The 27,561-nt window shown below is 43.0% G+C and overlaps 1 protein-coding gene across 1 annotated transcript; it reads right to left on the bottom strand.

Moving 5' to 3' along the window:
* Window positions 1-1,944: 1,944 nt before the first annotated feature.
* Window positions 1,945-26,887, bottom strand: LYG1 (lysozyme g1). The gene is made up of 8 exons (XM_058428419.1): window positions 26,179-26,887; window positions 24,349-24,437; window positions 22,259-22,349; window positions 19,430-19,504; window positions 16,379-16,483; window positions 15,078-15,262; window positions 2,390-2,522; window positions 1,945-2,213 (listed from the first exon to the last, which is right to left on the bottom strand). Exons 4-8 carry the CDS (start codon window positions 19,470-19,472, stop codon window positions 2,095-2,097), a joined length of 585 nt encoding a protein of 194 aa, XP_058284402.1. The 5' UTR covers window positions 19,473-19,504; window positions 22,259-22,349; window positions 24,349-24,437; window positions 26,179-26,887; the 3' UTR covers window positions 1,945-2,094.
* Between the last annotated feature and the right edge of the window lie 674 nt (window positions 26,888-27,561).

The following is a 27,561-nucleotide window of genomic DNA, read 5'->3' as shown; positions in this document are numbered from 1 at the left end:
TGTTGTTGCCTAGGCTAGATTTGTCCCTATTAATTCTGTGGTGCATAGCTCACTGCGGCTTCAAACTCCTGGGCTCTAGCTATCTTCATGCCTCAGCCTCCCAAGATGCAATTTTTTTGCCGAATATTTTCCATTCACATTGAATCCACAGATGCAGAAACCATGGCTATGGAGGGCCGACTATGCTATCAACAACTCTGGTTGCCACTTCTCTTGTCCGTTCTAGGGAATAAAAATGATGCAACCTGTCAGGGCTGGTGTGAGAGCAACACCTAATAAATGGCCTTTCCTCTTTCTTGCATGAATTTGGGCCTCAGTTCTCCAAAATTCACCTATTGACACAGCTTCGATATTTTTTATTTCTTTTTTCTGAGACAGAGTCTCACTCTGTCACCCAGGCTGGAGTGCAGTGGTGCAATCTCGGCTCACTGCAAGCTCCGCCTCCTGGGTTCACGTCATTCTCCTGCCTCAGCCTCCCGAGTAGCTGGGACTACAGGCACCTGCCACCATGCCCGGCTAATTTTTTGTATTTTTAGTAGAGACAGGGTTTCACCGTGTTAGCCAGGATGGTCTCGATCTCCTGACCTCCTGACCACCCGCCTCGGCCTTCCAAAGTGCTGGGATTATAGGCGTGAGCCACCGCGCCTGGCCGATATTTTTTATTTCTTCTTTAGTGAAATTAGCTTATTGTGTTCTTAACTAATTGTCTGTATCTGAATTAGAAAAGGAGCTGATATGGTTTGGCTGTGTCCCTGCCCAAGTCTTATCTTGAATTGTAGTTCCCATAATCCCCACATTCCCATTACCTCCATGCTGCTGTTCTCATGATAGTGAGTGAGTTCTCACAAGATCTGATGGTTTCATAAGGGGCTTTTCCCTCTTTGCTTGGCACTTCTCTTTCCTGCCATCATATGAAGAGGATGTGTTTGCTTCCCCTTCTGCCATGATTGTAAGTTTCCTGAGGCCTCGCCAGCCATGCAGAACAGTGGGTCAATTAAACCTCCTCCTTTACAAATTACCAAGTCTCAGGCAGTTCTTTATAGCAGTGTGATGATGGACTAATACAGGAGACTTTGTGAACAAGGACAATGTCTTTGCATCCTGGTTTTATAGCTTTTAATGCAGTGGCTGCAGATAGAGGATTCAGTAGGATTTGTTAGTTGCTATATCATCTTTATCAATCAGTAAAGTGCTGATATTATACAGATGATAGAATGGGACATGAATAACTTTTATAGAATATAAATCTTCAAATTCAGTAGTTTACTAGTACAGTGCACAGCCAATGTGCTTGGGGGCAGCTCTGGTTGATGAATTACCTCCTATGGCCTGGCTTTCTTGGTGACTTAAGTGCCCCCAAACTAGGGAATAGTTTAGCTGAGTTAGAGATAATTTGGGCAGGAGAATTAGGGAGTTTGGGTGTAGGAGAAGGTTCAGTTGTCCAGGAAAGGAAAGGTGACAATAACTTTCATGACAGAGAGACAATTCTAGGGTTAAGATGATGCCAGAAAGTTAGCAAGTGACTTTCCTGAAGCCATTTCATGCAGTAGATGGGGCTGGCTGCCATCTTACCCTTTTTCTCATCAAAATTTTTCAATTAAAATTTGAAACACTGACTTTTATCAAAGAAGTTAATGATAGGGTTGCCAGATAAAATACAGGAAGCCCAGATAATTTTGAATTTTAAATAAACAGTTAATAATTTGTTAGTATAAATGTGTTCCAAATATTGCATGGGACTTATACTAAAAAATTACTTGTCATTTATCTGGAATTCAAATTTCACCTGGGCTTCCCACATTTTTGCTTGCTGAATCTGGCAACGCTAGTCAGTGAAAAATAAAATTCACTTCACAGAAACCCACAGCACAGCTAATGTCCGTGAGAATACCTTTAAAGAAACATGGCCCTTGATCCACACAGACATACACTATATATCATAAATGCAGGTCAAAATTCTTCCTTTAATGTGATTCATGTTAATGACTTTTAAGTCAAACACAGATTCCCAGTTACAGGCCCCCTTAGCTGGTTTTATCTGTGTAACATTTGAGACTGCATATGTGATCATGGTCTTGGGTTTCATCTGAGGTGTTAGAAGCCGTGTCTCTTGAGGTACTTGGCTCGTGCAAGGACATCATTGCAGAAGTCACAGCTCAGGTCCTGACTGCTTCGGACATAGCCAGCACCCCTACTGTAGGCGCAGAGTCCACCTGAAATGCATGAGGTAGGTTAATGCTGACCTGAAATACTCAGCAGTTAACTCTGATTCTCTTTACTAACTGCCTATCAGGAGGCAGTTGGGGTCTGGGGGAATCTAGTGCAATGTATTACATTTGTCCCTATTAATTCTGTGCTTGAGACAACTGACTGACAGCGTTACACGTACCTCTCAGGTACTGGTCAGGGGTCCAGGTTGGAAACCTCCTCTGGATTTCTTTGATTCTAGTAGTCAGAACTTCAGTCGTCTGGGAAACCTGAGACTCACTAATCCAGGATATGGGAGCATGAGAGTCAGGGTCCTGGAGGGAGGGAGGCAGAGAAGAAGCCATGTAAGCTGGGTGGGAGGGTGATCTGGCTTCTTGGGCTCAGTGGCGCTTGTTCATTTTCCGTCTCTTGTTCTCCTTTCACCTTTGATGGAACCAATGCCACCTTCAGTCTCCTGTGAGATAGGTTAGATAGGGTGGTCATAGCCTCCCTTATGGGGAAAAAATTTGCCAGACAGGTGGAGAGAACAAACCACTGACAGTGCACAAACTACATTCGGGACTCATGGTCAGAATATCCTACAGTGCCAGACACGGTGGCTCATGCCTGTAATCCCAGCATTTTGGGAGGCCAAGGTAGGTGGATCACTTAAGCTCAGGAGTTCAAGACGAGCCTCAGCAGCATGGGAAAACTTCATCTCTACAAAAAATACAAAAATTAGCTGGGCATGGTGGTGTGTGCCTGTAGTCCCAGCTACTTGGGAGGCTGAGGTGGGAGGATCACCTGAGCTTAAGAGGATCAATTGAGCCTGGGAGGCAGAGGTTGCAGTGAGCCATGATTGCACCACTGCATTCCATCCTGGGTGACAGAGTGAGACCCTGTCTAAAAAAAAAAAAAAAATTTGCAGTAAGGAGGACAAATAACAGAAGGGAAAATCTCCAAATCCAGGCAAGCACAGAAACCCATGATTAGTGTCCTTGGGCTGACCTATGCTCATTATAAGAGTGAAAAAAAAGCACACTCCTGGGCGGAGAATTAAAATGCTGAGACACTCGATGTATGTGCTAGCATGCACAACAATAGCACATGTGCATCTAGGAGACCCTGAAACATGCTTAACAGCAATAACAATCCCCTCTCTCTTATGAATAATCATATAAGCTTTCCATGAAGGGATTTTCCCAATGTCACATGAGGCTGTCTCATTCGCCACCCAGCTACCAGAGTGTACTTTTGCTTTGCAATAAACTTCTTCGCCTACTTTTACTTTGCACTTGTGCCCAAATTCTTCTGTGCGGCAAAGTCAAGAACTTGCACTGGCCCTCCAACAACACCTGGAGATCAGACAGTAAAGCTATTTATACCTGTTAAAATAGCTACTGTCAAAAATGCAAAAGACGGGTGCTATAATTTGAATGCTTGTCCCCTGTGAAATTCATGTTGAAACTTAATCCCCGATGTGGCAGCATTGAGAGGTGGGGCTTTTAAGAGGTGATTAGATTAATCTATTCATAGATTAATGGATTAGTGGGTTAATGGTTATCACAAGAGTGGGGCTGGTGGCTTTATAAGAAGAGGAAGAGAGATTAAGCCAGCACACTCAGTCTCTCACCATTGAGGCCCTGAGCTACCTTGGGACTCTGAAAAGAGTCCCCGCCAGCAAGAAGGCTCTACCAGATGTGTCCCCTTGACTTTGGAGTCCCCAGCCTCCAGAACTGTAAGAAATAAATTTTATCTTTCATAAATTACCCATATTTAGGTATTCTGTAATAAGCAACAGAAAACAGACTAAGACAACTAGGGTTGGTGAGGATGTAGAGAAACTGGAATCATTGTATATTGTTGATGGCAATGCGAAATGGTGCAGCTACCATGGAAAACTGTATTGTGGTTTCTCAAAAAATTAAAATTAGAAATACCATATGGGCTGGGTGCAGTGGCTCACATCTGTAATCCCAGCACTTTGGGAGGCCAAGGCGGGTGGCTCACCAGGCAGGAGTTTGAGACCTGCCTGGCCAAAATGGTGAAACCCCATCTCTACTAAAACTACAAAAATTAGCCAGGTGTGGTGGGTGCCTGTAATCCCAGCTACTCGGTAGGCTGAGACAGGAGAATTGCTTGAACCCAGGAGGCGGAGGTTGCAGTGAGCTGAGATCGTGCCATTGTACTCCAGCCTGGGCAACAAGAGTGAGACTCTGTCTCAAAAAATTAAAAAAAATAAAGTAAAAATTAATATCATATGATTTAGTAATCCCCTTTCTGGGTATTCATCCAAAAGAATTGGAATCAGGATCTCAAAGAGATATCTGAGCTCCCACATTCATTGCAAAGCTATTCCCAATAGCCAAGAGGTAGAAACAACCTAAATGTACCTGACAGATGAATGAATAAAGACACACATATCCAAGATATACATATCATGGAATATTATTCAACCTTAAAAAGAAGGAAATCCTGCATTATATGACAACATAGATGAACTTGAGGACATTATGTAAGTGAAATAAGCCAGTCACAGGACAAATACTGCATGATTTCACTTATATGAGGTATCTAAAATAGTTAAGTTCATAGAAGCAAAGAATAGAATGATGGTTGCCAGGGGCTGATGGGGAGAGGGAAATTGGGAGTTGCTAATTAATGGGTATAAAATTTTAGTCATGCAAGACAAGTAAGTTCTAGAGATCTGATGTATGACATTGTGCCTATAATTAACAACACTGTATTGTATGCTTACACATCTGTAGCCAGCATTATCCTTAGCAAACTAACACAGGAACAGAAAACCAAATACCACATGTTCTCACTTATAAGTGGGAGCTAGATGATGAGAACACATGGACACATAGAGGGGAACAACACACACTGGGGCCTGTTGGAGGGTGGAGGATGGGAGGAGGGAGAGGGTCGGGAAAAATAACTAATGGGTACTAGGTTTAATACCTGGGTGATGAAATAATCTGTACAACAAACCCCCATGACACACGTTTACCTATGGAACAAACCTGCACATAAACCCCTGAACTTAAAAGTTAGAAAAAAGGCTTTCTTTTTTTAAAATATTAGGTTTGTAACTGTAAATCTCCCTTAAGGCATTTTTACTATATCTCATAGTTTCTAATATCTAGTGTTTCTCTATCATCCTGTCTTAGTTATTTTTAAGTTTCACTATGATTTGTTTCTTTAACCTAAGAGTTACTTAGTGTTGTGTATGTGTGTGTGTGCATGTATTTTGAATTTCCATACGATCAGAGATTTTTAATTCTTAAAATTATCTTCTGGCATAATTGTATTATTGTGAGATCTGAAATTTTTTAGGATTTCTTTAATAGATGATATATGATCAACTTTTGTAAAATGTTCCTCATGTGCATGAGACAATTGTATATATCCTAATGGATACATAAATAATTATATGCCCCTCCTTCTCTCTCTCTTTTTCTTTCCTGCTCTCCCTCCCTCTCCCAATTAACAATCAAGTCTGTTAATTGTGTTTGTTACATGTGTTAATTGTTTTACTTATTTTTCTTCTATATCTTTGCCGGTTTGTTTATTGTATAACCTGTAAATAATCAAGAGAGATGTCTTGAAATTTCCCACTATGATAGCAGGTTTATTATTATAGTAATAATAATTTATGCTGCATATATTTTGAGGCTATTTTACTGGTGTCTACTTGTTTTAAATTGCTATACTTCCTTGATAAATTCAATCTTTTTTTTTTTTATTATACTTTAGGTTTTAGGGTACATGTGCACAATGTGCAGGTTTGTTACATATGTATCCATGTGCCATGTTGATTTCCTGCACCCATTAGCTCGTCATTTAGCATTAGGTATATCTCCTAATGCTGTCCCCGCCCCCCCCACCCCCCACCCCACAACAGTACCCGGAATGTGATGTTCCCCTTCCTGTGTCCATGAGTTCTCATTGTTCAATTCCCACCTATGAGTGAGAACATGCGGTGTTTGGTTTTTTGTCCTTGTGATAGTTTACTGAGAATGATGTTTTCCAGTTTCATCCATGTCCCTACAAAGGACACGAACTCATCATTTTTTATGGCTGCATAGTATTCCATGGTGTATATGTGCCACATTTTCTTAATCCAGTCTATTGTTGTTGGACATTTGGGTTGGTTCCAAGTCTTTGCTATTGTGAATAGTGCCGCAATAAACATACGTGTGCATGTGTCTTTATAGCAGCATGATTTATACTCCTTTGGGTATATACCCAGTAATGGGATGGCTGGGTCAAATGGTATTTCTAGTTCTAGATCCCTGAGGAATCGCCACACTGACTTCCACAATGGTTGAACTAGTTTACAGTCCCACCAACAGTGTAAAAGTGTTCCTATTTCTCCACATCCTCTCCAGCACCTGTTGTTTCCTGATTTTTTAATGATGGCCATTCTAACTGGTGTGAGATGGTATCTCACTGTGGTTTTGATTTGCATTTCTCTGATGGCCAGTGATGATGAGCATTTCTTCATGTGTTTTCTGGCTGCATAAATGTCTTCTTTTGAGAAGTGTCTGTTCATGTCCTTTGCCCACTTTTTGATGGGGTTGTTTGTTTTTTTCTTGTAAATTTGTTTGAGTTCATTGTAGATTCTGGATATTAGCCCTTTGTCAGATGAGTAGGTTGCAAAAATTTTCTCCCATTCTGTAGGTTGCCTGTTCACTCTGATGGTAGTTTCTTTTGCTGTGCAGAAGCTCTTTAGTTTAATGAGATCCCATTTGTCAATTTTGGCTTTTGTTGCCATTGCTTTTGGTGTTTTAGACATGAAGTCCTTGCCCACGCCTATGTCCTGAATGGTATTGCCTAGGTTTTCTTGTAGGATTTTAATGGTTTTAGGTCTAACATTTAAGTCTTTAATCCATCTTGAATTAATTTTTGTATAAGGTGTAAGGAAGGGATCCAGTTTCAGCTTTCTACATATGGCTAGCCAGTTTTCCCAGCACCATTTATTAAATAGGGAATCCTTTCCCCATTGCTTGTTTTTGTCAGATTTGTCAAAGATCAAATAGTTGTAGATATGCGGCATCATTTCTGAGGGCTCTGTTCTGTTCCATTGATCTATATCTCTGTTGTGGTACCAGTACCATGCTGTTTTGGTTACTGTAGCCTTGTAGTATAGTTTGAAGTCAGGTAGCGTGATGCCTCCAGCTTTGTTCTTTTGGCTTAGGATTAACTTGGAAATGCGGGCTCTTTTTTGGTTCCATATCAACTTTAAAGTAGTTTTTTCCAATTCTGTGAAGAAAGTCATTGGTAGCTTGATGGGGATGGCATTGAATCTATAAATTACTTTGGGCAGTATGGCCATTTTCACGATATTGATTCTTCCAACCCATGAGCATGGAATGTTCTTCCATTTGTTTGTATCCTCTTTGATTTCATTGAGCAGTGGTTTGTAGTTCTCCTTGAAGAGGTCCTTCACATCCCTTGTAAGTTGGATTCCTAGGTATTTTATTCTCTTTGAAGCAATTGTGAATGGGAGTTCACTTATGATTTGGCTCTCTGTCTGTGATTGGTGTACAAGAATGCTTGTGATTTTTGTACATTGATTTTGTATCCTGAGACTTTGCTGAAGTTGCTAATCAGCTTAAGGAGATTTTGGGCTGAGACAATGGGATTTTCTAGATATACAATCATGTCATCTGCAAACAGGGACAGTTTGACTTCCTCTTTTCCTAATTGAATACCCTTTATTTCCTTCTCCTGCCTGATTGCTCTGGCCAGAACTTCCAGCACTATGTTGAATAGGAGCGGTGAGACAGGGCATCCCTGTCTTGTGCCAGTTTTCAGAGGGAATGCTTCCAGTTTTTGCCCATTCAGTATGATATTGGCTGTGGGTTTGTCGTATATAGCTCTTATTATTTTGAGATACGTCCCATCAATACCTAATTTATTGAGAGTTTTTAGCATGAAGGGTTGTTGAATTTTGTCAAAAGCCTTTTCTGCATCTATTGAGATAATCATGTGGTTTTTGTCTTTGGTTCTGTTTATATGCTGGATTACATTTATTGATTTGCATATGTTGAACCAGCCTTGCATCCCAGGGATGAAGCCCACTTGATCATGGTGTATAAGCTTTTTGATGTGCTGCTGGATTCGGTTTGCCAGTATTTTATTGAGGATTTTTGCATCAATGTTCATCAAGGATATTGGTCTAAAATTCTCTTTTTTGGTTGTGTCTCTGCCTGGCTTTGGTATCAGGATGATGCTGGCTTCATAAAATGTGTTAGGGAGGATTCCCTCTTTTTCTATCGATTGGAATAGTTTCAGAAGGAATGGTACCAGTTCCTCCTTGTACCTCTGGTAGAATTCAGCTGTGAATCCATCCGGTCCTGGACTCTTTTTGGTTGGTAAGCTATTGATTATTGCCACAATTTCAGAACCTGTTATTGGTCTATTCAGAGATTCGACTTCTTCCTGATTTAGTCTTGGGAGGGTGTATTTGTCGAGGAATTTATCCATTTCTTCTAGATTTTCTAGTTTATTTGCATAGAGGTGTTTGTAGTATTCTCTGATGGCAGATTGTATTTCTGTGGGATCGGTGGTGATATCCCCTTTTTCATTTTTTATTGCATCTATTTGATTCTTCTCTCTTTTCTTCTTTATTAGTCTTGCTAGCGGTCTATCAATTTTGTTGATCTTCTCAAAAAACCAGCTCCTGGATTCATTAATTTTTTGAAGGGTTTTTTGTGTCTCTATTTCCTTCAGTTCTGCTCTGATTTTAGTTATTTCTAGCCTTCTGCTAGCTTTTGAATGTGTTTGCTCTTGCTTTTCTAGTTCTTTTAATTGTGATGTTAGGGTGTCAATTTTGTATCTTTCCTGTTTTCTCTTGTGGGCATTTAGTGCTATAAATTTCCCTCTACACACTGCTTTGAATGTGTCCCAGAGATTCTGGTAGGTTGTGTCTTTGTTCTCGTTGGTTTCAAAGAACATCTTTATTTCTGCCTTCATTTCATTATGTACCCAATAGTCATTCAGGAGCAGGTTGTTCAGTTTCCATGTAGTTGAGCGGTTTTGAGTGAGTTTCTTAATCCTGAGTTCTAGTTTGATTGCACTGTGGTCTGAGAGACAGTTTGTTATAATTTCTGTTCTTTTACATTTGCTGAGGAGAGGTTTACTTCCAACTATGTGGTCAATTTTGGAATAGGTGTGGTGTGGTGCTGAAAAAAATGTATATTCTGTTGATTTGGGGTGGAGAGTTCTGTAGATGTCTATTAGGTCCACTTTGTTTAGAGCTGAGTTCAATTCCTGGATATCCTTGTTAACTTTCTGTCTAGATGATCTGTCTAATGTTGACAGTGGGGTGTTAAAATCTCCCATTATTATTGTGTGGGAGTTTAAGTCCTTTTGTAGGTCACTCAGGACTTGCTTTATGAATCTGGGTGCTCCTGTGTTGGGTGCATATATATTTAGGATAGTTAGCTCTTCTTGTTGAATTGATCCCTTTACCATTATGTAATGGCCTTCTTTGTCTCTTTTGATCTTTGTTGGTTTAAAGTCTATTTTGTCAGAGACTAGGATTGCAACCCCTGCCTTTTTTGGTTTTCCATTTGCTTGATAGATCTTCCTCCATCCCTTTATTTTGAGTCTATGTGTGTCTCCGCACGTGAGATGGGTTTCCTGAATACAGCACACTGATGGGTCCTGACTCCTTATCCAGTTTGCCAGTCTGTGTCTTTTAATTGGAGCATTTAGCCCATTTACATTTAAGGTTAATATTGTTATGTGTGAATCTGATCCTGTCATTATGATGTTAGTTGGTTATTTTGCTCATTAGTTGATGCAGTTTCTTCCTAGCCTCGATGGTCTTTACAATTTGGCATGTTTTTGCAGTGGCTGGTACTGGTTGTTCCTTTCCATGTTTAGTGCTTCCTTCAGGAGCTCTTTTAGGGCAGGCCTGGTGGTGACAAAATCACTCAGCGTTTGCTTGTCTGTAAAGTATTTTATTTCTCCTTCACTTATGAAGCTTAGTTTGGCTGGATAGGAAATTCTGGGTTGAAAATTCTTTTCTTTAAGAATGTTGAATATCGGCCCCCACTCTCTTCTGGCTTGTAGAGTTTCTGCCGAGAGATCAGCTGTTAGCCTGATGGGCTTCCCTTTGTGGGTAACCCGACCTTTCTCTCTGGCTGCCCTTAACATTTTTTCCTTCATTTCAACTTTGGTGAATCTGACAATTATGTGTCTTGGAGTTGCTCTTCTCGAGGAGTATCTTTGTGGCGTTCTCTGTATTTCCTGAATCTGAAAGTTGGCCTGCCTTGCTAGATTGGGGAAGTTCTCCTGGATAATATCTTGCAGAGTGTTTTCCAACTTGGTTCCATTCTCCCCGTCATTTTCAGGTACACCAATCAGACGTAGGTTTGGTCGTTTCACGTAGTCCCAAATTTCTTGGAGGCTTTGTTCATTTCTTTTTATTCTTTTTTCTCTAGACTTCCCTTCTCGCTTCATTTCATTCATTTCATCTTCCATCTGCGATACCCTTTCTTCCAGTTGATCGCATCTGCTACTGAGGCTTCTGCAATCTTCACGTAGTTCTCGAAACTTGGCTTTCAGCTCCTCCATCTCCTTTAAGCTCTTCTCTCCATTGGTTATTCTAGTTATCCATTCTTCTAATTTTTTTTCAAAGTTTTTAACTTCTTTGCTGTTGTTTTGAATTTCCTCCCATAGCTCAGAGTAGTTTGATCGTCTGAAGCCTTCTTCTCTCAACTCGTCAAAGTCATCCTCCATCCAGCTTTGTTCCATTGCTGGTGAGGAACTGCGTTCCTTTGGAGGAGGAGAGGTGCTCTGCTTTTTAGAGTTTCCAGTTTTTCTGCTCTGTTTTTTCCCCATCTTTGCGGTTTTATCTACTTTTGGGCTTTGATGATGGTGATGTACAGATGGGTTTTTGGTGTGGATGTCCTTTCTGTTTGTTAGTTTTCCTTCTACCAGACAGGACCCTCAGCTGCAGGTCTGTTGGAGTTTACTAGAGGTCCACTCCAGACCCTGTTTGGCTGGGTGTCAGCAGCGGTGGCTGCAGAACAGCGGATTTTCGTGAGACCACCAATTCAGCTGTCTGATAGTTCCTCTGGAAGTTTTGTCTCAGAGGAGTACCTGGCCCAGTGAGGTGTCAGTCTTTCCCTTCTGGGGGGGTGCCTCCCAGTTAGGCTGCTCAGGGGTGAGGGACCCACTTTAGGAGGCAGTCTGTCCGTTCTCAGATCTCCAGCTGCACGCTGGGAGAACCACTACTCTCTTCAAAGCTGTCAGTCAGACAGGGACGTTTAAGTCTCTGGAGATTCCTGCTGACTTTTTGTTTGTCTGTGCCCTGCCCCCAGAGGTGGAGCCTACAGAGGCAGACAGGCCTCCTTGAGCTGTGGTGGGCTCCACCCAGTTCGAGCTTCCTGGCTGCTTTGTTTATCTAAGCAAGCCTGGGTAATGGCGGGCGCCCCTCCCCCAGCCTCGCTGCTGCCTTGCAGCTTGATCTCAGACTGCTGTGCTAGCAATCAGCAAGACTACGTGGGCATAGGACCCTCCGAGCCAGGTGCGGGATACAATCTCCTAGTGTGCGGTTTTCCAGGCCCGTTGGGAAAGCGCAGTATGAGGGTGGGACTGACCCGATTTTCCAGGTGCCATCTGTTACCCCTTTCTTTGACTAGGAAAGGGAACTCCCTGACCCCTTTCGCTTCCCGAGTGAGGCAGTGCCTCGCCCTGCTTCGGCTCGCGCACAGTGCGCTTCACCGACTGTCCTGCACCCACTGTTTGGCACTCCCTAGTGAGATGAAACCGGTACCTCAAGCAGAAATGCAGAAATCACCAGTCTTCTGTGTCGCTCGGGCTGGGAGCTGGAGACCGGAGCTGTTCCTATTCGGCCATCTTGGCTCCCCACCGTCACTACCCAATCATTTTTGTTATGTCATGATTCGCTCCATCCCAAATATTTTTTCTTCTAAAGTGTATTTTATTTAATATGTCGTAGTTATCAACATTATTTTGATTATTGTATTCCTGATAGATCTTCTTTTTACCATACTTTTACTTCAAACTTTTGCATATTCAAATGCTTTAAGTGTTTCTCACATAAGCCATGTAAATCTGGATTTGGGCTTTTAATCTCATTCATACATCTGTGTCTTTAAACCAGTAGGTTTCCTCTGTTTATATTTATTGCAATTATTAGTATCTTGTAGTTGCTACTGTTGTCTTAATTTGTTATTTCAATGTGTCCCTCTTTTTCTACATTCCTTTTTACTCCTGTCTTAATTATTATTATTATTATTAATATTATTAGAGACAGGGTCTCACTCTCTCGCCCAGACTGGAGTGCAGTGGTGTGATTTCAGCTCACCACAACCTCCGCCTCCCAGGCTCAAGCGATTCTCCTGCCTCAGCCTCCTGAGTAGCTGGGATTACAGGTACTCACCACCACTCCCTGGCTAATTTTTGTATTTTTAGTAAAGACAGGATTTCACCTTGTTAGCCAGGCTGGTTTCAAACTCCTGACCTCAAATGATCCATCCACCTCAGCCTCCCAAAGTGCTGGAATTTTAAAGACATGAGCCACTGTGCCCAGCCTATTTTGTAACCAAAACTATGTCTCAACCTAAATAAGGCACCACCACTGCTTCCAGCAGCCATCATATTGACCAAACCTATACCCTGGGTTTTACTTAAAATGTAGTTCAGGGACCAGCAACATCACCAACAACTGAGAACTTATTTATTAGAATTGCAGAACTTTGGGCCCCATTTCAGACCTACTGAATCAGAATTGTCATGTAAACAAGAGCTCCAGGTGTTCGTATGCACAATAAGCTTCGAGAGTCAGTAAACTAGACTTAAAAAAAAAAAGTCAATCTGTGGCCGGGTAAAGTGGCTCACTCCTGTAATCCCAGCACTTTGGGAGGCTGAGGCAGGCAGACCACTTGAGTCCACGAGTTCGAGACCAGCCTGGGCAACATGATGAAACCCCATCTCTACAAAAAATAGAAAAATTAGCCAGGCATGGTGGCGCATGCTTGTAATCCCAGCTGCTCGGGAGGCTGAGGAGGATCGCGTGAGCCCAGGAGGCAGAGGTTGCAGTGAGCTAAGATCATGCCACTATACTGCAGCCTAGGTGACAGAGCCAGACCCTGTCTAAAAGAAAAAAAAAAAATCTGTTAAGATGATAGATCTCATGTTAAGTGTTCCTGCCAAAGAAAAAAGGTAGTAAAGTTACAAGGTTTGGGCTAAGGAAGGGACGAGCAAACATTTCACTGCTGCCTCAGCATAAGGGTGTAACTCAGTTAATGACTGAGTTAGTGTAGGTAGCAGTGCGATGCCCTCCTTCAATGCTGCCAATGCAAACCCTCCAAACAGGCCAGAAAGGGGTTTTTCTTTCTGAACTTGCAATTCTTTTTCCAGATGATCTGAATGTCTAAAGGGACTTCTAACCCTTCTTATACACCTTTGATAACCACTTCCATTAGGTTTCATCATATTTGGGAGAAATGTCCAAATCTAGAGAATTCTCTTTTTTTTTTGAGAGGAGTCTCACTCTGTCGCTCAGGCTGGAGTGCAGTGGTGCGATCTCAGCTCACTGCAACCTCCACCTCCCAGGTTCAAGCAATTCTCCCACCTCAGCCTCCCAAGTAGCTGGAATTACAGGCATGCACCACCATGCCCAGCTAATTTTTGAATTTTAGTAGAGATGGGGTTTCTTCATATTGGCTGGGCTGGTCTCGAACTCCTGACCTCACGTAATCCACCCTCCTTGACCTCCCAAAGTGCTGGGATTATAGGCATGAGCCACCGCACCTGGCCCAAATCTAGGGAATTCTTATTTCATCTTCAAAGGAGATTGACTCATCCTTTCCTCAAAAACCAGATTTTACAAAGGAGACAGAACAGCACAGCAGAAATTATGTCAGCCCTAACATCACAAGATACTGTTCTTGGTCCCAGTTCTGCCTCTTGCAGCTGCCATGTGACTTTGTAGCAGCGACTCCTTCCTTATGATTCTATTTCCTCACTTGTCAAGGATGAATTACGTGTCCCTCACCTCATTTTATCAGATTATTGGATGGGTCTCCAAATCGAAGTAAAATAAAGTATTTGAAAGTACTTTAAAAGTATGATACAAAAAAGTCAAGGAAAGCAAATTTGAAGAGATCATTGAGAAATAAATTTTTCTAAAATCTTAAAAAAATGACTGCAATACTCACAGGTTCCTCAACAACAACCACAAAAGCAGTGTGAGATCAATGGAAAAAATCGAGCCTCATTCTCACCCTTGCCATCACTGATTCCCTGGTGCAGAGTTAATTGAACAGTGGTTTAGTGACCATTCCCCAGAAGTCTCTATCTGACAAGTGATACCAGGCAGAATTCACGCAAAAATAAAACTCAATCTTCAGAACTAAGAATTGTATAGAAAAAAGATAAAGGAAAAGAAATTTAACATTTTTTGAGAATCCAACAGATATCAGGTACTTTTTTGCATTATTTCATGGAATCTTCATAATAATGCTGTAAGAATGTCATTTTATAGGTAGAGAAACTAAGGCCCAGTGAGATTAAATGACTTATTCAAGGCCACATGGCTACAAAGTAACTGAGGAAAGATTTAATCTGTGATCTTTCTCTTGGACCACTTAGGTCCAGAAATCCAGAATAGGGTGGCCCGGATGATATTCTGGAAACATGGCATTATTTACCATGAAAAGAAATTGTGGCTCAACATGAAGCAGAAATGTTGCTGCTCATATCTCTCAGGCAGAACTGTGACTGTCACAGCTCTAGAGAGCTTCATTCATGCTGTGTTCTGTGAAGCTTTGCCATCATCCAAAAAACAAAGCAGTGGTGCCACACAGCAGAATGGTCACATGTGTCAACGGATGGAGAGTTACCTGCACCATGCTAGTCCTATCGCCCACGTTGACCAGAATTTTGTCACCGGGAGACTTCCTGGACAAGACACCAGCGATCACGGCAGGATCCACGCAGTACTTTTGGCCAATGGTTTGCATCGTGGGTTGATATTTCAGGAGGTATGGCATGTCTATTTCAGCCAGCCTTTCAGAAGCACGAACTCCTAAACCAAACACAAAAGGAAGGATGCAGCTTGGTGTGACTTATGCTGCAACAGGAGCTCAAGGGGAGAGAGAAAGAACAATCCAAGGATCTGGGTAATGGTCGAGGACTGAGAATCCCAGATTTTGGTCTTAAATCTTTAGTAGTGGCCACTCCCTGACCTGAGGTTAGGGCTCTCCTCCTGTGAGCTTGAGTCAGCATCCCCTGAGCCAGGGTCCCCTGTGGCTGTCAGTGCCCTTCGGCTGGGCTCTCAGGGGCTGCTCTGGCCCACCCAGGACAATTCTATGGCCATAGGAACCATTGGTCCCATTCTAAGCACCCCAATAAAACAAAATGTGCCTGCCTATCAGCTACAACCTGACATGAAGGAGAAATTCTGCCAAACCCTTCAATAAGTCTTCAGATAGTGTTCCTCAACAAGTTTGTTCACAATTGCACAGTTTTCCACTCCTAAATGATACCAAGAAATCATGCGAGTTTAAACCTTTCTGAAATAATAAGAATGCTGGGCAAAAGGAAAGCCAATATTAATCTACTTAGTTAGCTTTACCTTCTAGGTGCTTTTATGGTTTAAAAAGCACTCTCGGCTGGGCACAGTGGCTCACACCTGTTATCCCAGCACTTTGGGAGGCCAAAGAGGGAGGATCACCTGAGGTCAGGAGTTCGAGACCAGCCTGACCAACATGGTTAAATCCTATCTCTACTAAAAATACAAAATTAGCCAAGCATGGTGGCACATGCCTGTAACCTAGCTACTCGGGAGGCTGAGGCCGGAGAATCGCTTAAACCTGGGAGGTGGAGGTTGCAGTGACCCGAGATCGCACCATTGCACTCCAACCTGGGCAACAAGACAGAAACTTACCTCAAAAAAAAATAAATAAATAAAAAATAAAAAGCACCCTTGTCCACATTGTGTTGATCAGCGCTCACAGCAACACTGTAAATACCGTACTGCTAGCCCCGTTTCCATGGATGCAGGGGCAGCTAAGTGACTTGTTCAAGAAGCAGAGCTTTGGGACCCCCATACCCAGAACTCTTTCCAACACTCAGTAGCGTGAGGCATGGGAAACAGCGAGAGCCAGGGGGATAGGTTGAGAGGGTGAGAGCTCATAGCTACCACAGTAGTTCAGGCCGTGACGTCTTCCAATCCCACAAGATGCTCCGGGGGTGTCCAGGGTTTGGATGTTTCCATAGCATCCCCAGTTGCTGCTTTCAGACAAGTCTACAAGTTGAGAAAAGTTCAGCCTAAGGCACGGAACTAGTTTTCATCATTCTTCTGTCCATGAATAAAATTACATTAATAAAAGTAACTATAATAAAATCAATTACATCACCTTCACTCTGCAATTGAAACTCTTGAAATTTAAATGAGAAATATCCCAAAAAATGATCACAAAAATTTCCTCAATACCAAATTCTCACCTGCTCCCCTGCAGACATGAGCTATTGAAGCACTTACACTCTTTGTAAAGCTCTGGTGCCCTTTGATGTTGTCAGGTGGTATCTTGGAACACATCAGAGAGGATTTGTTCCCTGTAAAGTAGTCCTCATCTTACCTTTTTTTTTCTTTTTCTTTTTCTTTTTTTTTTTTGAGATGGAGTCTGCCTCTGCCACCTAGTCTGGAGTGCAGTGGCGCAATCTCGACTCTCTGCAACCTCTGCCTTCTGGGTTCAAATGATTCTCCTGTCTCAGCCTCCTGAGTAGCTGGGATTACAGATGCATGCCACCACACTCAGCTAATTTTTGTATTTTTAGTAGAGACGAGGTTTCACCATGTTGGCCAGGCTGGTCTCGAACTCTTGACCTCAAGTGATCCGCCCGCCTCAGCTTCCCAAAGTGCTGGGATCACAGGCGTGAGCCACCGTGCCCGGCCTCTTCTTTCATCTTATATGAACTCTGAGCACTTCTCCATCAAATACTCCTAACTCTGATGAAATATTTATGTTTGCTCTGGAGAAACAAGTATAAAACCTGGATCTCTCTGGGATATCAACCCAGATCCAAAGTAAGGCACTGCTCGTAAATGAGGATTTGAGGCTGGCTACACTTTCTCTCAGGTACACTTCTAGATAAGACCCTAAGGCTGCAGAAGGGAGTGAAGGAGAGAGGCATGGGACCAGTCTCCACACGGGATCACCCACTTTCCACTTCTTCCCTTTCTCTCTTTCTCCTTTCCATCTTTCTCTACCTGTCATTCCAGTCATCACTGAAGGGGAGGGTGGTTTCAGACACTCAGGATTTCACAAAGGCCACTGAAGAGGAAAATGTTCCTTCTCTTCACACCAGGAGGAGGGTGCATGAGTATTTAGATCTACAGCTCACACAAGCTGGGTGCACAAGTCCACCAGAATGGGGGCACGTGAGTCAGTACTAAGACACCTACAGTAGGCAGGAAATTGCTCCTTTTGAGAATCATCTCACCGTTATAAGGCTGTAAGAATGTCTCATTAGATTACTCTTTAATTAATTAATTAATTTATTTATTTATAGACAGGGTCTCACTGTCACCCAGGCTGGAGTGTAGTGGCATGATCATGGCTCACCACAGCCTCAACCTCCCAGGCTCAAGCTATCCTGCCACCTCAGCCTCTCAAGTAGCTGGGACCACAGGCACAAGCCAACACACCTCTCTAATTTTTTGAAGAGATGGGGTTTTGCCATGTTGCCCAGGCTGGTCTCAAACTTCTGAGCTCAAGCGATTTGCCCGCGTCGACCTCCCAAAGTGCTGGGATTACAGGCGTGAGCCACCGCACACAGCCAGATTACTCTTTTTAATTTATTTGATCCTTTGACTAAAGTAGATTAGATTATCAAACCTTAATGATTTGCAGATCTTTGGAGATATATCTATTGCCTATAATCATACGTGTCCTGTGTGTTTACATAAATGCATTTTCAGGTTCTATTTTCTTAGAACTTTATGGGATTGATAAATACTCATCTTTTGGAGTAAATACTTCTACTTTACAAACTTGTGATAAGTAACCTAAGAAAAATGTGGAAATGAAAAGACTAGATCTTTTATGAATATACTAAAAATTAAACCAGCTGACATGTTCTTTTTTATTTTTTAATCAGTGCACTTTTATCTTTATAACTGGTGACAAACACCCTTAGTATTGCAGTTGGTTTTATCACTCCTTGGTTCCTGCCTTGTGGATCTCTCCCTAGCCACACTCTGTGATCCTCAAAGTTCTTTGTATTCCCAATGCTTAGCACCTTGTAGGCATTTTTAAATATTTGTTGAACGAATGGATCAATAACTAAATGAATGACTATGAGACCTCATCTAAGAAATCTATTGAATTTAGAGTCAGGAAAATTTAGCTTCTCCTAAGGAACTTTGCTTCCTCCTTTTATTTATTAAAAAACAAGTAGGCCAGGCGCAGTGGATCACCCTGTAATCCCAGCACTTTGGGAGGCCAGATCATGAGGTCAAGAGTTCGAGACGAACCTGGCCAACATGGTGAAACCCTGTCTCTACTAAAAATACAAAAATTAGCCGGGTGTAGTGGCGGGCGCCTGTAATCCCAGCTACTTGGGAAGCTGAGGCAGGAGAATCGCTTGAAACTGGAAGGCAGATATTCCAGTGAGCTGAGATTGCGCCATTGCACTCCAGCCTGGGCAAAAGAGCAAAATTCCATCTCAAAAAAAACAAAAACCAAAACAAACAAAAACAAGTACTTTCCCTTTTTCCTCCAGCTGCAAAGCTGAAGTTCAATCACAGCAACTAAATCAGCCTCAATGGTTAGCTTAGTCACATGTACTCGGTTGCCTTGATTCTGGTTTTCTATTTGAATTAGTCTTATTCATTAGTCTTATTCTGGCAACCACCTCAATTCTTCTATGGAAATATATGCTTTAGGAATAAATTCAATTTGGCATTTTTTATAGTGGACAATGAGCAGCTGTTGATGATGTATATTTAAAGTCTGGCTTCAAGCAGTGCTGTTTTAAGCCCACCTTGCATTCCAGAGAACCCCACTCTTTTGTGGGACATTTGGGGAGAGGCTGATTGTTGGTGGCTGTTCCTAACTCCAGGATTTGTTGGACAGTTTAGGAAAAAAATAATCTTTTTTGTTGCATTTCAAGTATTAGAAGTGCCATTGTGTTCCTGTGCTTATCCTTCCCATCTCCAAAGTCATTTGGAAAAATCAGCCACACTCACCCATCAGGGCAAGGAGGCCCAGCAGCAGCCACAATGCAGACATGATGACGATCTGGCTCTATGGCTCCTGAAACACTTTAAAACAAAAATTAGCTTGAGAATACAAAAATATCAGTCATCATCATAACAACATGTAATATTTCTACAGAAGCAGGGGTGAAAAGAACAAATTTCCCCATATCTGACCTAAGAAAATGAATTATTTGAATCACAGTAAAAAAAAGCAAAAGTAAGACAAGTAAGTGCTCCATTCATCCTTTCAATTAATCTAAAAATGAGAAGACTCTTACTCAGCCCACAGGAACTCAACATACAGTCAAGTTACGAACTACTTTATTTCAAGAAGGCAAGACACTTTGAATCTCAACCACCGAAAAACATACTGACCTGACTCCAGACCCTGAAAAGCAAATTTCTGATGCCCATACCTCATCCCAAGAGCCTCTTTATTATCTCCATTATCAAAAGGAGAATTTTGTATTGGTGACTTCTTAGAATTTAGGTCCCTTCTTCTTCAGGTTTGAGGAAAGACCACACTTTCCTCAGTGCCCTGGAATGTACACTGGTTGGAAGACGTTTCCCACTGCTCTAACCCCAGCCTGGAATCACAGACCCCCTTTATCACCTTGAGCCATGTTCCCCATTCCCACTCTGTAAAACCCCAATGCGGCAACAAACCTGGACAAGAGCCCAGGGAGAATGGAGAGATGAGCTAGCTCCACCAGCAAATCCCCAAGAAGCTGGCTCATGGGCAGGGGTCCCAGGGTTGAACTCATGAGGTGCTCACAAGACTGGAGAATGAACACCTGGCCAACATGGAGCACCCACTCATGTGCTCTCTCTCTCTTATCCCAACCATTCCCCTAATCACCTTCCATGAGTACAAACAGCCCTGGTTCTCCTACTGGCTACCAAACCAATTCACAAATACCACCCAGGATAGTTTGCTGTTGACCTCAGGGAATGGTAGAGTTTCTGGACCTTTGCCTCCAAAGCACCTCCCACCAAGCCCTGCCACTCCAGGGTATATGTCATCATTGCCCCAGTCGGCAGAGCCTGGCAGCCTAGCATTTTGAATTATTACTGTCATTACATGTAGGAATGTGCATATAAACAAGGCACTTGGTACTTTCATGATGCTTTTCTCATCTCTTTTGTTTTCAGGTTAATCTTATGGGTTGCTTCTTTCAAACACCCAGGAAGAGATTACATCTCAAGATGGAGAGGCTTTAAGGAAGTCATCTGAAGCCAGGTGTGGTGGCATACACCTGTAGTCCCAGTTACTTGGGAGGCTGAGGCAGGAGGATTGCTTGAGCCCAGAGGGTCAAGGGTGCGGTGAGCTATGATCACACCACTGCACTCCATCCTGGGAAACAGAGCAAGAGCCTGTCTCAAAAAAGGAAAAGGAAGTTATTCGATTTCCGTCTTCTTAAACTGAGGGGGCATATGCCCTTCAGATGCAGTCATGCTTTTTGTTATTCTCTCTACAACGTTGAGATGGCCTGTCTGATTTTACTTAGTTGAGCAGAAAATGTCATGCTCAGTCCCAACACCAAAAAGATTCAGGGACCTGGAATCTTAGCTGGGTCTGCAGGAACTCTCAGATTTAATCACCCAACAGGAGTCATTTATTCAGCATCCTGAGCCTCCAGCAGTGAACAAGAGAGGACAACCAATCCCAGGAGAAAAGAATGGACAAAGAGCTGCTTGGGTATAGGAAAAGCTCATGGTCTCATGAAAGTGCATCACTGGCTTCATGGAAGGACCCTTCAGGAAAAAGCACTGCTCACATTCAAATGCTCCACCCAGGGTATTTCACTCTTTTTGCTGCTTTTCCAGGAAAGAAAAATACTTCCTCTTGGAAACCCAAGTGGAAGGACTCAGCTTTTATTGTAACAGGAGAGCTACCTTATTTTCCATGCTTGGAACTAAATATTTGTGTTGAGAAGTCACTTTAATGAAAGTCTACATAAATACATGTGCCACTTAATGGGAACACAGAATTACTTTCTGGTTGCTCCTGGGACCAGGTCATCAAGGTAAAGTTTTTCAGTTTCATCAGGGAAGAGCAAGAAGTGACAATGGAATTTTTCTTTTTTTTCTTAGAGCCAGAGTTTCACTCTGTCACCCAGGCTAGAGTGCAATGGCACGATCATGGCTCACTGCAGCCTTGACCTCCTGGGCTCAAGTGATACTCCCACCTTAGCCTCCCAAGTAGCTGGGGCTAGAGGGATATGGCACCATGCCCAGATAATTTTTTAGTTTTTATGTAGAAATGGGTCTCACTATGTTGCCCAGGCTGGTCTTGAACTCCAGGCCTCAAGTGATCCTTCCACCTCAGCTTGCTGAGTAGGTAGGATTACAGGCTCAAGCCACCACACCTAGCTTGGAATTCTTTAATGGATGAACAATGTATCTTGCCCATAAATACAGCATGTTGAAGCAACCCAAACTCTATGGCCCAACTTTACAAGTGACGAAAGTACTCTGTGTTTAGAAGAGATTGTTGAGACATCACTCGGGTGTGCTCAAAGAGTGTCTGTCAGTTCCCTATGACTCATTTGTTAATTCCCCTCTGGCTCCCTGCTTAAAACCATTATGAAGATGTCAGACCAAGGCAGCACACTGGTCATGATGTCAAGCACAATGTTTATGGTAGCATCCCTCTTCTCCCTACTCAGAGAGCAAAACACTAACAAACAGCAAGGGGGTGTCAACAAGCTGGAGCAACAGGCCTGCCAGGCACACTGGAAACTGACAACCAGAGCATCCCTCAGGAGCTACCTCACGTTCCTCGTGGCTTGGATGGGGACATCTTCCTCTACTCACCCTCTCTCCACTGAGTACTTGGGAATTCCCAAAGCACTGCGTAAGTTTGTAAGGCATAATGGACCATGTCTTCTTCAGTTCATCAATTTTTCTGGAAAAGGTGGAAACAGGTATCTTTGGTCTTATGGTTTTCTCACCTTAGAACCTTTTCCATGAATGCTTTCAATCTTTACCTTAACCTTAAACAGTATCATTGCAGGTCACTGGGGTCCTCCATCCAGCCCAGAAATGTGACATATTAACACTTCAACGTGCTGAGCAATGAAGGTGCCCCTGCCCCATTGTGGTGTCCCCATCTAATCCTGAGAGAACTGAGAACTGCTGTATGCATCCACATTAGGCATGGTCTCCTGCTCTAAGCCGTGTTGTCACCCTTGTTTATTGCTAACATGTCTCTGTGTCTGCCTACTCACTGTGTGCCGCTGGCCTTTCTGTTTTTAATTTTTTAATTTTAATTTTATTTTTAATGACTTTCTGTTTTGTTAGGTTTTGCTTTGTTTTGTTTGAGACAAAGTCTCACTCTGTCGCCCAGGCTGGAGTGCAGTGGTGTGATCTCGGCTCACTACAACCTCTGCCTCCTGAGTTCAAGTGATTCTCTTGCCTTAGCCTCCCAAGTAGCTGAGACTACAAGCACACATCTCCACGCCTGGCTAATTTTTGTATTTTTAGTAGAGATGGGGTTTCACCATGTTGGCCAGGCTGGTCCAGAACTCCTGACCTCAGGTGATCCACCCACCTCAGTCTCTCAAAGTGCTGGGATTACAGGCATGAGCCACCGCGCCCAGCCCCTGGGTTTTTTGCTTTTTCTTTTCTTTTTTTTTCAGTCGAGACAAGGTCTCACTCTGTCTCCCAGGCAGGAGTGCGGTGGCCCAAAATTGTGGAATCATCTCACCATTATAAGCCTGTAAGAATGTCTCATTAGATTACTCTTTAATTTGTATAAGTGTTTTAATTTTTTTTTTTTTTTCGAAACAGGGTCTCACTGTCACCTAGGCTGGAATGAAGTGATGTGATCTCAGCTCACTGCACCCTCGACCTGCCTGAGCTCAGGTGATCCTCCTGCCTCAGCCTCCTGAGTAGCTGGGATTACAGCCGTGTGCCAACATGCCTGGCTAATTTTTGTATTTTTAGTAAAGACGGGGTTTCGCCATGTTGGCCAGGCTGGTCTCAAACTCCAGGGCTCAAGCAATCCACCTGCCTCAGCCTCCCAAATTGCTAGGAACCACCGGCACCAGGCCTGTTTTAAAATTATTTTTAATTTTTTATTATTTTTACTTTTTTATTTTTTCATTTTTAAAAATTTTTTTAAATTCTTATTTTGTTTCATTTTTAAAATGCTTAAATTTTTAAATTTGTTAAAGGCCTTTCCAGTAGCATCACATCGTACTCATCGCCGTCTTGCTATTCTAATCTTCTCCCTCCCTACATACACACACACACACGTACACACACACATGCACATACAGCAACACCCCATGAATGTTTCCTTCTGCACAAAGAGAAAATCAGAGAGACCTTGGCCTCTCTGTTCCGTCTATGAACTCTAGAGGTTTATCTGTCTTTTTAGTCTGTTAGCCGAGACTGTGAGACATCTTGGCCTTAGTTCTTCCACAGCTTGCAGAAAAAATAAGACTGTTATGGAACCAATACTTACAGTGTATGGGTTAATGGAGCCCATGAGGGCAGGCAAGGGATTTACCATCTGGCAAAATACAAACACCTTAGTCTTTTGGCTTTCAGTTAACAAATGTGACATCGCATTTGGCGCTATTACAGCTACAGTTAAGTGCACACACATTTCTTTTCTCCCATTATTCGATTTGCACATGCTCACAAATCCAAAAGTAATGACATACTTGCATTAAAAGAAATCTGAATTTTGATAAGTGTTGTAATAAACAGGAAAAAATTATTCTATCATCTACAAATCTTTTCAAACTTAGATTTTCTTTGCAAGGTCCTTAAACTTCGCCTGAGTCCAATATTTCTTATGCAGCAGAGACACAATCATTGCCAATTGATCACCATACACTGGATTTTCATCCTCAATAAGCCCGAGTGTAAGATCCATGCCTCTGCTTCACACTCACCTGTCTTCAGTCAGTGCTCCTCCTTAGAGGTGGTGAGCCCACAGCGATTTATATACAGTCCTGTTCTCTTGTTAAGTGTTGATCTCATCCTATTTTGGAGAGATTTATGACATCTCATAAATTATAATAATAATCATAATAATTATAAATACTGTGAACTTATATAGGGCCTTTTATTCAAGAATGTCCTGGCATTTTGCAAACATTAACCAATTCGTTTCTTGCCATACCTCAGAAGGCAGATCCTAGTTGTAGTTTGACTTTGACACATTCAGGTCCAACACTTGTCTTTATTCACATCAGTTTCTGGGAATGTGGGTTAGGTAAGAAAGCAAGGAAGGAAGAGAGAGAGAGAAAGAGAGAGAGAGTGAGAAGGAGAGAGTGAGAAGGGGGAAGGGAGGAAGGGAGGAAGAGAAGGAAGAAAAGGAAAAGGACGGAAGGAAGGGAGGGAGAGAATTGAACTTGGTGTGTCAGAAACTCATTATTGGTTTGTATTTCAGGTAAGCAGAGCTCCTAGACCAGGGGTTGGCAGCTTTTTCTTACAGGCCCAGGTAGGCTTTTGGGCCATGTGGTCTTTGTCATAATTACTCGCCTCTGCCATTGTAGCACGAGAGCAGTCATAGATAATATTTAAATGAATGGCCATGACTGTGTTCCAAAAAAACTTTCTTTACTACACAGGTGCTGGCCCTAGGGCCGTAGGTTGCTGGCCCCTGTTCTGAACCACCGAGAGATACCAATCCACATGTCCTCAGTTCAGCAATGTGGGGAGAGAGGATTGGCTGGATGATGCTATTTTACAGACACCCAGGACCTACAGCGTGTTCCAAATGTCTACATCGATAAGTACTTTGGGAGGGTTCATATGAAGTTTCCAGGAAGGATTCTTTCCAAAGTTGTGGAAAGGGTGCATTTCATGACTGAAAGAGGGAGCCCCCTCCCTCACCACACCCTGTGCCCCAGCTCAGCTGAACAGCTTGATTTTCCCCAAACACAGCACCATTCTTTGCACTAGGCCTTCCTACAGGCTCTTTCCTTTTTATCTAAACCCTCAGGGACAGGGGCAGTGTCTCATTTGTCTTTACAATACCAGCATGCAACACTCTGCCTGACACATATTAGACACTCAGTAAAACACATGGAATCAATGGCTTGCTTATTGGCTGACTGGTATACAGTCCGTCTCTTCTGCATCCTCTGCCTTAGCTCCCTCCCCACACCACAACTCAAACACAAGCTCCACGAGAGCTGTGAATCTGGCTACTTCATTTATAAGATTGAGTCTTCACTGGCCAGATAACAGCCTGGCACATTGTAAGTGTTCAGTAAATCTTTGTTGATTCAGTCAATGACTGAAGAATCCCTACAACCTCACCCAGCAAGATTTGGACTGGGTTTCCAACGCTGGGCCCCACGTTAGACATGTGTTCCTTGTGTTTCAAGCAACATGTGGATATTTCTACCATAGCACCTACGGCACTTCGGTTTGTTGTTGTTTTGAGAACAAAAACGAAGGCTTTTTTTTCCCTGTATTCCTTATGGCACATAAGGGGTATTCAGTACATGTTTATGGAATGAGTAAATGAATGATTTAAAGTGTATTTATGACCTTTTGGAAGTCACTCACTCTGCATCCCCAGCGCAGACACTGAGGGTTAAGATTTTGTTGTTCTCGGCCGGGCGCAGAGCCTCACACCTATAATCCCAGCGCTTTGGGAGGCCGAGGCAGGTGGATGACTTGAGAGCAGGAGTTCGGACGAGCCTGGCCGACATGGTGAAACCCCATCTCTACTAAAAATACAAAAATTAGCCGGGCATGGTGGTGCACACCTGTAATACCAGCTACTTGGAAGGCTGAGACATGAGAATCACTGGAACCGGGAAGCAGAGGTTACAGTAAGCCAAGATCCTGCCAGTGTCCTCCAGCCTGGGCCACAGAGTGAGACACCATCTAAGAAAAAAAAAAAAAAGATTTTACTGTTCTCTACCTGTGGCTGAGATGGTGAGAGCGCAATGAAGGGCACTGTGAGCAAGGATCCAGATTTGGACACCCAGTGAGTTCTTGAACTTTGGGAGGGGAGCGTGAGAACACTGGGTTCCTCTCTGTTGTTGGCAGAGTTGGGGTAAAAAGAGAACTAATGCACCCATTAAAAACTCTATCCTGACCCCCAAAATGGAACTCATCCATTTTATTTTTTCCACCAAGCTCTAGCACATACCAACAATTAAAAGGTATTACAGTGTGGGGAAATCTGGAGATGCCCAGCCCCACCTACAAAAGCACCCTGTCATCAGCCCGGAGGGCCACCTTAGCATCCTGGGAGGTTCTCCTGGGCAGCAGCCAGCATGTTGCCTGGCAATGCCTCCACACAGACGATGCCCACCTGCATCCTCAGGCTTGTTCAGTCCTTGCCAGCCCCTTTATGGATAACCTTCCTTTCAAAGACCTGGCATACACTTCCAAATACTTACCTCCCAGACAGAGGGAGGATCCCAGACAGCCAGTGTGGGAGTGGAGGAGGTATTGAAAAGAAAGCTAGGTCGGGCATGGTGTTTCAGCCCTGTAATCCCAGGACTTTGGGAGGCTGGGAGGGAGGATTTGCTTTAGGCCAGGAGTTCAAGACCAGCCTGGGCAACATGGTGAGACCCTCCATCTCTACAAGAAATGGAAAAAAAAAAAAAAAAAAAACCAGAAAACATAGCTGGGCATCATGGCTCACACCTGTAATCCCAGCACTTTGGGAGGCTGAGGTAGGCGGATCACTTGAGGTCAGGAGTTTGAGACCAGCCTGGGCAATATGGTGAAATTCCATAGCTGCTAAAAATAAAAAAATTAGTGGGGCGTGGTGGCCACCTGTAATCCCAGCTGCTCAGGAGGCTGAGGCATGCCAGTCCCTTGAACCTGGGTGGCAGAGGTTGCAGTGAGCCGAGATCGAGATCGCACCACTGCACTCCAGCCTTGTTGACAGAGCGAGACTCTGTCTTAAAAAAAAAAGAAAAGAAAAGAAAAGAAAAACAAAAAGAAAGAAGAAAAAGAAAGCTTGCTGCCCCTGGACTTAGGTGGGACTAAATAGAAACAGCACAAGATATTCCTTGCCACACCCTCAGGGCCAGGTGAGCTGTGACTGCCGCACCCCATGCCTGTTTTACTTCCCAAATGCAAGATCCTCTTCTCGGTTTGAGTTTGTGTCTCAAATGAATTCAGTTTTCTCT

The sequence above is a fragment of the Hylobates moloch genome, unplaced genomic scaffold (genome assembly GCF_009828535.3).
Source record: "Hylobates moloch isolate HMO894 unplaced genomic scaffold, HMol_V3 SCAFFOLD_15, whole genome shotgun sequence".
Classification (NCBI taxonomy): Eukaryota; Metazoa; Chordata; class Mammalia; order Primates; family Hylobatidae; genus Hylobates; species Hylobates moloch.
This window is presented reverse-complemented; position numbering and strand designations above follow the sequence as displayed.